General features: G+C 36.8%; 1 protein-coding gene across 1 annotated transcript in view; it reads right to left on the bottom strand.

Moving 5' to 3' along the window:
• PICALM (phosphatidylinositol binding clathrin assembly protein) overlaps positions 1-11,282 on the bottom strand; it is a 36,452-nt gene extending 25,170 nt beyond the window's left edge. Inside the window, exons 1-9 of the mRNA XM_009573156.1 lie at positions 11,184-11,282; positions 9,044-9,137; positions 8,438-8,549; positions 6,994-7,100; positions 5,725-5,766; positions 4,928-5,013; positions 3,551-3,674; positions 3,065-3,201; positions 601-701 (exon numbers count right to left, since the gene is read on the bottom strand). Of these exons, the coding sequence (XP_009571451.1) occupies positions 601-701; positions 3,065-3,201; positions 3,551-3,674; positions 4,928-5,013; positions 5,725-5,766; positions 6,994-7,100; positions 8,438-8,549; positions 9,044-9,137; positions 11,184-11,278 (898 nt within the window). The 5' untranslated portion in view covers positions 11,279-11,282. The remainder of the gene's footprint in view (positions 1-600; positions 702-3,064; positions 3,202-3,550; positions 3,675-4,927; positions 5,014-5,724; positions 5,767-6,993; positions 7,101-8,437; positions 8,550-9,043; positions 9,138-11,183) is intronic.
• Between the last annotated feature and the right edge of the window lie 344 nt (positions 11,283-11,626).

Genomic DNA, 11,626 nt, shown 5'->3' with positions numbered 1-11,626 from the left:
CCCTACAAACAAATGTGAGAAGGTACACAAAACGCAAAGTACACAGCAAAAAGTAAATAGGAAAGTGCCTTATTTTGTTTTTAATAACTAACTCTAGCTTTTCTTGCCTTCTAAGCATAGTTGTCACAACTGCCTCCTTTAATGCCTCATCCAAGTTCTGCTCTAGTATCACTTGCAAATTTGATTTAACATTAGACAAAATTTAAAATGCATATTAAAAAAAAATCCATATTCACGTTCCCACGTATGCAACATGGGCTATCTGGCAGACATCTTCACAGAACTGACTTCTCAAGCTAAGTTGCCGTAGCTTGCTACGTGACTCTGGAAGACAGCAGTTATGAGGCTGATAGAGCTGGTCAACAATTAAAGTAACTTTGCTACCAAGAACTCTCATATCAAAATTTTTTGTAATTACTGCATGTTGCTACATTATTTTAATCCATACCCAGATTTGACTTTTTCCGCTCCCTTCATCCACTTGTAGCTTGTCTTTGCAAGATCTCTGTCTTTAAGGAAGAAACAGCCACAGACTAGGGGAAACATTTACAGGAACATGGCCATAGCAATCAGAACCTTAATCCAATTCAGAATTCTTACCTCCCCAGGTACTTCCTACTTGTGGAGCAGCAGATATAGGATGTACAGATGGATGAAAAGTTGGCTGCAAATCAAGCAGATCATTTGGCAGCTTTGAAGTGCTACAAAGACAAATACAACTGTTTGAACGACATGACAGTTTTCAATACAAGGCAAATGCTAGCGACTATCAGCAGTGAGGAAACCTTTGTTACAAACTAGTTGTTATGAAATGGATAGAACTAAGCCAAAATCGGAAATTCTGGTGAACTTCACGTTTTCATACTGTAGAAAAGTGTTTAATTTAGCAAGCTAAGTTCTATGTAACTCCAAGTAACTTTTGCCAAAGCTGTCTAAGACAGAAAGACAACCAATCTTCTCATCTTCCTCACAGTCCAACATCAGGGCTAGAGCATGTTATGTTCAGCAATCTTCAGCAACTTTTTAAAATAACCTCATGAAAGCCCTACAGTATGACAGAAGCAGACTGTCAGAATGAACTCTAATGGGCTGCACCAACAAAATGTAACATCTAAATTCCACAACTCATATCTTTCCACTATCAACCACTGCTGAGAAACTGGCCTATATCTACGAGCTATTGAAGAACTCTGGGTAAAGCAAAATATAAGAAGCCTTGAAACACCTGATCACACATCAGTTGTGTGAATGAAAACTCATTTAAATGCACATTTCAGACTATTCAAAACCAAATTGTGACCTAAGAACATCACATGCAAATTAAGTGTGAAGCCTTAAATACAACTGCTGCAATAATTTCAAGAATCAAACAGGAACAGTAAAATTCATCCTCTTGCAGAGAGTTCATCTCATACTTTAAATTAGTCTTGGGAAAAAAAAAAAAGAAAATGGAGTATTGGTGTTCACCCAGAACTTTTTAGCACAGAAAATGAACAAAAATTTGCACGTATGGCTGCTATTATGGACAGAAGCTAAGTCACTGTGGCATCCAAGCATCTTTCGAAATGAGACTGGCACAACAGTTTAAAGGCTAGCAGCCACATCCTAGATCTCTGTATATTCTCTTGCTGACCCAATCACTTGTATCATTCAGTTTTATTTCATTTCAACAGTGATTGAAATCACATTTTGCCACTACTGCTCCTATTAAAAAGCAGCATGATCTGGCACAGCCTTTTAATGTGAGCAGCAGAACCAAGATAATTTTCAAAGTAAAGCTTGTTCAAGTTAATGACAGGGATTAATCAGACACATTGCATCTAACAGCAAGCAAATGAACTTATGACCCCACATAACCCCTCCATGGCAGCTCCTGCTGTAAAATCTGTTCTTTGCTCATAGCAGTCATACTGCCAGCCACTGAATTTAAACATGAAGACAAACTAGCATTTGTTTTTTTAGAAGAAAATGCTCGTCTTCACTATGTAGCATTTCTGGCTGTTTGAAGAAGCTTTATCAGATGTTTCAGAGCTCTTAAGAAGCAAGATCAGATATTCAAGTTACTAGTTCAAAGCGTACAACCATTTTAAATATTTTGGCCTCTAAAAAGCAATTTAAAAGACAATCTTTTTTCAAGGAAGTCTTTCAGTTACTAACACTGACAGATTCTCTAGCTCCTTATATGCGAGTCAGCTATTTTCCACATACTTGGTGTCAAGTAATTTCCTACAATAGCTTTCTAATGGGGAAAGAAGGCTGTCAAAGTGTTGACTACATTAAAAGAACAGTAGATTCTTATGTGAGCTCTAACAGAACAACTAAGCAATCCTTTACGTTTAGGATCACACTCAAAGCAAAAATATGTCTTCAGAGAGCTATTTCCTTCTATACCGATAAAAGCACTGTTCCTTCTGCTACTGCTTGATTTGACAGGTATTTTACAGAACGAAGATCACACACTTACTCATACAAACAGTTCCTGCCAAAGATCAGGATTAGCATGCAGTGAGTACTCTTGCACTATCCTTGCAAGTCCTTGCAGATAGAGTTATTCCAGATACAACTCAAGACTGCAAACCTGCCTCTTCTTTCAAACCCTGTTTCACGTTTTCCTTCTTCTGAAAATCTACCAAGAACATTTGTTACCGCTCTACTTCTAAAGACCTAGAAATGCAACATTAAATTCAATATTATCTTATGACCTCCCAGACTGAATTTTTATTTGACTTTTCCCAAATTAACCTGTAAGGTTCTTTGTGGACAAAGCATGTGTGTTTTACAGTTCCAACCGTCTGGCTCACGGACTAAGAACAGCTACAAGGGCTATCAGCAATTGGTTCATATCAGAAACTACTCTGCAAATGGACGATGAAAACACACTTTTTATATTATTTATGGCAATAGGTTATTTTCCCATCAACATTACCCAAAACATCATTTCTTATCACATCAGTAATGTACTCTACACCCAACCAACCTTCTGCAACGTACACTCTGCAGCAGAAATTTAGAGGAAACCCTAGCTGCAGTGCATCTCACAGTGAAGCAACACCATTAAGCATACCTGTTTGTAGAGCTAGGGGTAGAAAAAATATCAATGGCTGGTGTAGTCATTATGCTCCCTGCTGCAGTCGACACAGGTGAAGCTGCAGTTGTTAAAGAGGTATGAGGTTTCTTTGCAAGTTCTTTTAGACGTTGCTCCTGTTGGGAAAGTGAGCTGGCATAAGAAATCCAGAAACATCATTTGTGTATATGACTTCGGAGGTAAGTGAAGCAGAACTAAAGAATTCTTTTTATTTATTCCACACATTAGTGTCAGCTACTTATAATTACAGGAGTCAGTGGTGCCACAAATCCTACAGAAACTATTTTAACAAACCCGCCACAAGTTGTATGGTATATGTACATAAGATCCTACTTCCAGCGCTTTGCCAACAGTACACGTAGAGTATTAATAACTGTTTTTTCCCTTTGCTCCTTTAAGAAACCTAATAAGCTACCAACAAGAACATAGGAAAAGTGTTTTCAATTAAAAATTCTGTATGCCTACCTTTAAAGCTTTCAAGCGAGCCTGTTCTTCCTCTAACGCAGCTTGTTTTTCCCTTTCATCAACTTTTGTGAGGGACAGGCCAGTGCTTGCAAGGGAAGAGACTGCATTGGAAAGGGTGGTAGCCCTAAAGTAATTGGACAGGAGAAAAGCTGGCTGTTAATAGGTGACACGTGATAGGAGCATATAGAGAACACTTTGCTTGTATCCACCCAGTCTCCTGAACTCTTTATAACGTTGGTTATATCTTACACTGCACAATACAAAGTGCTAAGTTTAAATAAGACATACCATATGAACTGCAAAATGAAAAAAACACCTGGAAATCATGCTATCTACTCTTATACACTGGATTTTGGATTTTCCCCCTTAAATGTTTCCCCTCCAAACCGCATCACAGAATTCATGTTTGAAGCTCTTGCTCTTTTCCTGTTTGCCTAAGATGGCATTATTTGTAGATACACGGGAATCTCCAATAATCCGGGCTCCAATTCAAATTGTTGTTAATTTAACAGGTTTAGTTAAGAAACCATCAATGCAACTAGTATATCCCAGAGGAGAAGTCTGCAATTTATCATCACATTTAAGAGTGTGCAAAAAGATTTAAAACAAATACTTAACTTTTAAAACAAACTAAAGTAATCTTACAAAAGAAAGCAAATATTCTGAAAAGTAGCTAACAAAATGGTGCTAAGCCCTAATATTGTCACTACCATAAAAAAGAACATATAAAATACTACTGCCTTATTTTTTGAACATGCAAGAAAGAAATGCTATTCAATTTTGCAAATCTTCCCCCAATATTAAGCTTTTTTAAATTTAAACAATGAAGTTAGTTGTCTAGAGGACTTCTCTAGATTGCACCTTGTGTTTCAGCAAGCGCTCAAAATCACTGAATGCCTTTTACCATATACATTATGGCTTTAATCCCCAATTACTTTAAAAATCCATTCTTAATGTAAGGACTTCTGGAAGCATTTTCTTGCTTTTGACAAAAAAGGATTAAAATTGAAATATAAGAGTCTAAGGACATTAATAAATAAATGTTGCATACCTTACAGAAGTTTAATTATTAACATAAAATGAACATTTGCAGGCAGTAAATGAAAAAACACTTAATTTCTCTTCAGAAGTTCAAGATTAGATGTTAAAAGTGTAACTACTACATGAGGGATTCTACAGCAAGTGCTTGCAGCTCCTTAGATCCTAGTTCTCCTTAGATTCTGTAGTTCAGCAAAAGATATGATAACTTGCTATTCTATCATTGCTAATACAATGTCTTCCATATAGCCTACACAAACCTTAGTTTATAATGAAATTGAAAATAATGGATTTAAGATTCAATTCAACAATTGTTTAAAAGGATAAGGGCATAAGCACCTGCTTGCAGCTGTGGAATCTTTGATTTTCTTCCCTTCTAGAGAAGCTAAATGCTGTTCCAAAGCATCAAGAAGGCTACTCGGTGCCTGCAAAAAGAGACATTCGGGAACAGATTTGAAGAATCTAAGGCAAAGCAAATCAGTAGTTAAAAGACTTTCAGAGAATGCAGCTGTAGGGCAATGGGTACAACAGCTCAGAATACTTATACCGCATCTTGGCATCCAGTACATATTTAATTACTTAAAATATCAGGTGATGTACTCTCCTCACTACATTACTCTGTCATAATGACTCACCAGTAAGTACTGAAATATGTCAAGAGATGTTAGAATTAACAGCTAGGAAACAGCAAGCAGACAATCTGAAGCAGTCAGTATTTCAGGAGACACTAAGAAGGAAATTGTACCTAAAGTCATTTCTACGTGCATGCTCTGCAAGCCTTCACAATGATTTAAATGGGCATATAGCCAAAAGCAAGCTTGCTAAAAAACACAGCTTCATAATATCATGTAGAAGTTTCATTATGTGAACTCAGATATAAATTGTGTCTTCAAGCATGATAGAAATAAGGTTGTCTTAAAACTCAGTATGACAGAAATGATCTATAATATTTTACAATAGGATCACTGCATATAAAAGCCAGGCTGTGACAGAGGTTGGATTTAATCACAAACTTGGAAATAACTTGGTGACAATGTACGTAAGAAGGCATAAGTGAATGCCATAATGCCAAGTTCTTCTGATTATGCAACCCCAAAACAGACATGTATTGGCAAACACATAATAGGTTTATCTACCTGTGAGAGATCTGGTATGTCTCCTCTGTCAATTCCAACTTGCTGTAATAAAACAAATGAGCTTTAGAACCTGTTTGCTTTTGTTAAAGGCAGAGATGCTCAAAAAAGCAAATAACATTAAGATGAAGTCATGTAAAAAGCACAAACTTGTCCATATTTAAATCTCCACAATCTGAACTCTGTAATGGTTGGTTGTAATAAAGTCTTCTGTTAAATATATACACATTTGAAGTAGGTGTGTTACAGAGATATTTTAACAGATACAACCTTAGAAAACAGAGTAAGAATCAAGTGTTTCAGAATTTTAAGGCTAGAGAAGTTTGCCTGTCCCACAATATATGTGGTAAATTATCAGACGTACCGATATAGAGCATATATTTGCTAAAACAAAGCACCTTCAAAGTTTTGTAAAGAAGCTGTTTTCTAAGATGCAGATCAAACTTAAGATGTTCTGCAGCAGGATGTATATTGTTACAAGGGAAAGATTAATATTCTCACTTCAGTTGATACATGTTATCAACTGAAGAGAGCTGAAGGTAGTATCTCTGATAGAGAGATTCTGTCAGGACAGACAGCGAGCCAAGCTTTATGGCTTAATTTTTTGTTAAAAGATATATGAATAATGAAGGAAAGCAAAACAAGAACAGGAACACATCTCAACTGAGGAATTCCATAACACTAGGACATCAATTCAGCAATGCTTCAGAAACAAGAACGCAACATGCTAAATAGGTTTAAAAAAAACCCCTACAAAACATTTTGCAAGATAACTGCTTTTTCCTCTATAAACACACCTATAGCTAAGATACCTTTAAAAAAAAAAAATCACATGTTCGTCTACTTATCTCAATTTCTTATTTGTGAAGCTGTTATTTCATCTAAAACTTACAGCAGAATTGTGGGTTTCAAACTAAAATATAGCTAGAATCATAGAAAGCAGCAGATCACCGTGAAGTTACTTTAAGTTACTTTATTTGTTTAAAGCAAGGTTCTTCTTCAAAGGAAGCTCACAATTATTACGTAACCGAGGAAATTTTGAAATGCATATTTATACACCTTCCTTAAGTAAAAGATAAACCAGTAAGTATTTTGTAGTCAGGTTTTTCAATACAGTCCTCAAATGAACTAATTACCAGGGTAGAGACTGACAAGATGACCCCTGATGGATCTAAAATTAGGCTGGAAGGAAGAAGTGTCCGCTTTATGAGAAAATAAGCACTTTATAAGCTGTTTCAAATAAATGGCAAAGTTTGGCTGACTAAAGTTTACCTCTGCAACTTTAAGGAACTCTGAGATCCGTGTCATTCTAGTGAGGAACTTCTTATATATATCAAGGCCTTCTTTGCACTGGTTCTTTTTCATATCAAAGTATTTTTCTATAAACAGTAAGAATACTTGCATTAAATAAGAAATCTAGCATTCTGCAAGGGATGTGCAAAGTAAAAGCATATAAACCATGACAAACAGAAAATGCCTGCAGATCTGTTTTATTATGTTAACTGCAGAAGTCACTATGCCTAACTTGCACCAAATGACAAAAGCTCCATTGAACATGAGCTAATGATCACAGCATGCAATTACACCTTACCTTGCAGGTACTAGATCTCACAAAAGCATAACCACCCTGAAGAGGACAATCAAGTTTAAGAATAGGTCACCCAAAGAAATGTAAATTCATCCTCTTGGGAAAAAAAAAAAGGCAATTTTACAATATGGCACTCAAACATCTACTCTATTCCACTTGCCACATATCAGGCAAGATTTTGATATTCTCTGCCAGACTGATGCCTCTTGTTATGGTGTGGTCTACAATGAGGTGCAACTGATTACAAAACACTGGTGCTGAAAGCAAGAGGGTCCTACCCTCCTTCTTGAAATGGTGCTTTCAAGGCCTGTTTCTGTATTAAGCTTCACTCAAAACGTTGGTGAAAGCAACTGCATGTTAGTTGTTCTTACCGAGGGAAGAGAAGCAGACAGGGGCTTCAGATGGGAAGCATGACTGTCCTTTACTGACTAATTCTAGATTTTGCTTTCCATTTTGCAAGCATTGGGTAATAACATCAATCAGGTAGCTTGATCCAATCACAGAATACAACCAAACCACGCAAATCAACAGATTACTTTCAACTTAATTATTTTCCAAATTTAGGCTCCCCTGCATCTCCAGTGTGTGCAACTGAAAGGGCCTGAAGCCTGAATTTGTAATTCCCCTTAAAATATAAGATATGCTCTAGAAACATAAGCCAACCAATCGCTAAAACGAACCAACATTCAAGTTTTGATAGCCAAGCAATCACAGATGCTGTGACTGCAAATTTGTAACTGACCGTAACTTACTCCATTTAAAAAGAAACAAAACCTGATCTTGTTTCTTAAAGAAAAACACATCAATATAATGATTGGGATTTGCCACGCAGTTCAATGAGACAAAAAATAAAAAAACCCCAAACCACAAAACAAAGCAGTGCAAGAAAAAAATTAAGTGAAGAAAAGCTTGAATTGGCTTTGCTTTCAGAAATTTACCCGTCTCTGTATACAACGCAATGAAAATGCAATTGGACAGGAAAACCTTGCAAATGACTTGGAAATAACAGTAATATTTTGATGTTTTACAGTAAGACTATTTCAACTTCTCAAAAAAGAGCAGCTCTTTGTGATTGTTTACTGAGCTCCCTCCCCAAAGTTTAACATTGCAGAAAGCAGCTATATTTACCCAAGAGGTTAATAATCCCTTCATTATATGCCGCGAACAGTCTAATGGCATCTTTGAAGAGGAGCATGAAGGCAGCATTAATTACACCATTTGTAAGTTCATTGCTATTGACCTAGGAAGATCAGAAAAAAGTTAATTTAACTGAATTGATCCCTTATTGGAAAAATTCTAGCTGAACTCTACTACTTTTTCCCAAGGCGTGCTTTCCAATCATCTCACTGACTATTAATGGAAAGTAGCAGCATAGCAAATCAACACAGGATTACTCAGCACAGAATTAAACCAAGACATTTCTGTTAACTAATGTTAATGCTAACTAGCATAACTAAAAGAGAGGGCAGAAATAATCAACTTTTAAATGAACAAACATTTCTTACACAACAAACAATAATATAGCACAAATCATTCTCTCCAGTGAGCGTCATACTTCTTTTTTCTGGTTTCTTGGGGGTGTATCAATGAACAAAATGATTTATGCTCTTTAAGCTGTGCAGATAACATGGAATCAAGTTCAAGACCTTTATTCATGACGGATTTTACAAGCTTGTGCAGGTTTTTACAACAAAGTCAATAGTATGTTAGACGTGTACATGCTGCTAAACTTACATTGAAGTCAAGAAGTGCATCCATTTGATTTTGTATAATTGGTACAGTTTTTAAGAGTTTTTCTGTGCTCATTGTTCTCATCACTCCATCAGCCCTGTTGTGCAAAACAAAAGAAAATTCTTCACCTGAATTTTGAAGGCAATTGTTAGTGAGAAACATAATGTAGAAAATAAAATAGGTCAGAGAAAACATTTAAATCATTGCCATTCAAAGCAGGCTTTTTGATGTTTAGGAATGCTATCTAGCCAATACAACTGTAATAACTGCAGTGTACAAAAGCAACAACTTTTATATGGCCAAAATATGAATCCAAGATGAGTTTTTATTCAGAGGAAATGAAACTGATAGTGCTCAGAAATATAGTAGAGCTATGACACATCAGGTAACCAAGAAGATGCTCTGAAGGTTATTTCTGAAGCAAGTTTTAACCTACGCTTTTTCTAATCACCTGAATATTATTTCATGTCAGTTTGGATGATTTTCTTTTCAACTAAAAGCAGTAAGAAAGAATAAACAAGTGTGACAATATGGTTTTCAAGCTTTTTCAGAAAGATTATAGAGACTACGTGACACTTCCTTCTAATGGCTGACTGTTTGTTAGTTGTCCAGATTAAATAGACTAAGACCAAAAATAACCAAGAAAAGCAACAACCAAGGAAGAGATTAATCACCTCAGTGACAAGAAACAACTGCTTTCTGTAAGACATCAGCATGCATACAGCAAACCAATTGCTTCCTGCAAGTGCAAATCTCACAGCGCATCTGCACAGAAAAGGCTGTGGCGGTTCTCCAGGATGGAAAGCAATGGGGAGCACACTGCCTCCAGCTTTCTACTTGTGCCATATACTCCCTCCTAACAACAAACAGCAACTGCAATTAACCTTATGTGGCAGGGCATGGGAGCAAAGCTCCTGAGAAAAAAATGAGATGTAGAAAAGGTAGACTGCTGCCACCAGAACAGTTCTTCCTGCTGGCTCACAGAAGGACCACCAGGCACATGCTCTGGGCTAAATAATTCACCTCATTAGGCCTAAAACACCTGACTATAAAGCGACTCTGTAACACACTAGTGTATCTGCAGCCACCTGACCACACAAACATCCTATATGCAGAGAAGGCTAAGTGTTTTATGTTGTTGGGACTCCAACCATCTCTAAAGGCAGAAACAGTGAAAGGACCCCAAGCATTCCTCTTTTACTTTACCATCACATTTCAAAACAAAATGGACTGTACAGTACTAGCAAGGGAACTGGGGTTGTTCAGCCTGGAGAAGAGGAGGCTGAGGGGAGACCTCATCGCGCTCTACAACTCCCTGAAAGGAGGCTGTAGCGAGGTGGGGGTTGGTCTCTTCCGCCAAGTAACCAGCGATAGGACAAGAGGAAATGGCCTCAAGTTGCGCCAGGGGAGGTTTAGATTGGACGTTAGGAAAAATTTCTTTTCTGAAAGAGTGGTCAGGCCTTGGAACAGGCTGCCCAAGGAAGTGGTTGAGTCACCATCCCTGGAAGTATTTAAAAGACGTGTAGATGAGGCGCTTAGGGACAGGTTTAGTGGGCATGGTAGTGTTGGGTTGACCGTTGGACTCAATCTTAGAGGTCTTTTCCAACCTTAATGATTCTATGATTCTACTACAATGTTCTGTTAAAAGTATGAATTGCACTGCCCTTTACAAAGGTAGTAAACTTCATACCGACATTTTGGGACAAGAACAGAGAAACACCAGGAAGGACTGCAAGGTGTTTCACGAAACACCTGTCATTTAAACATTCCCGGGCTAGAAACACAAGTAAATTGCATAGTCCCCTATACTACGTGCGAGACAAAGTAACTTTGTGATCAACTTTGTGGAAGATTTGTCCAAAGCTCTACTTTCTTGATATATACTTTCATGCATACCATTTTTCCTTTCTTTGTATTAAACTCTTAATGTTTAAAGAAGTAAAATTACAATGACTGAAGTAAAGTATTTTTGCAATATACATAACTGGGCAGTTGAGCCTCTGTATGTCATGGGAGATATCCAACGGAGAAAAGCAGACATTATTGTCTGAACTAAGTTGGAGCCAATTGGTATTTTCCACTTCAATTACATAAGGACATAAGACAAAACTTCAAGATAAGCAAAACAAAATACAGTCCTTACCCTCTTTTTACTTTTGTGAAGTCAAAAGCCACTTGTCTATAGGAAACTGCCTTTTCATTCAGATACCTACTATACCGTCTGATAAATGTTGACATGTCATAACCTAAAAAACAAATTTCAGAAGCTTATTACTCACGTAGTCAATTAAAGATCAAGAACCTTACTCTAAATAAAGCGGAAGATATTAATGTAAGACAGCTTAATTATATTTTTGCCTGATTTTGTATAGTTATTTTGTGTTACAAAGAACTGTGTACATCATCATAGTCACCATGTAAATCAAATAGACAAAACTGCAAATACCTAGAAGACCTGAACTATGTAGAAGTTTACACTTCACTTCCTAAGGAAATTGCTTCCAAAAGCAAAACAAAGTATTTTTATGCAAATTCTTTCATACTATGATAGAAAGTATGAGGGCTTTAAACTAGGTTCGAAGGGGG

Source organism: Fulmarus glacialis, unplaced genomic scaffold, assembly GCF_000690835.1.
Source record: "Fulmarus glacialis isolate BGI_N327 unplaced genomic scaffold, ASM69083v1 scaffold37122, whole genome shotgun sequence".
In the NCBI taxonomy this organism is placed as follows: Eukaryota; Metazoa; Chordata; class Aves; order Procellariiformes; family Procellariidae; genus Fulmarus; species Fulmarus glacialis.
Note: the sequence above shows the minus strand (reverse complement) of the source record. Positions and strands in the feature narration are given on the sequence as shown.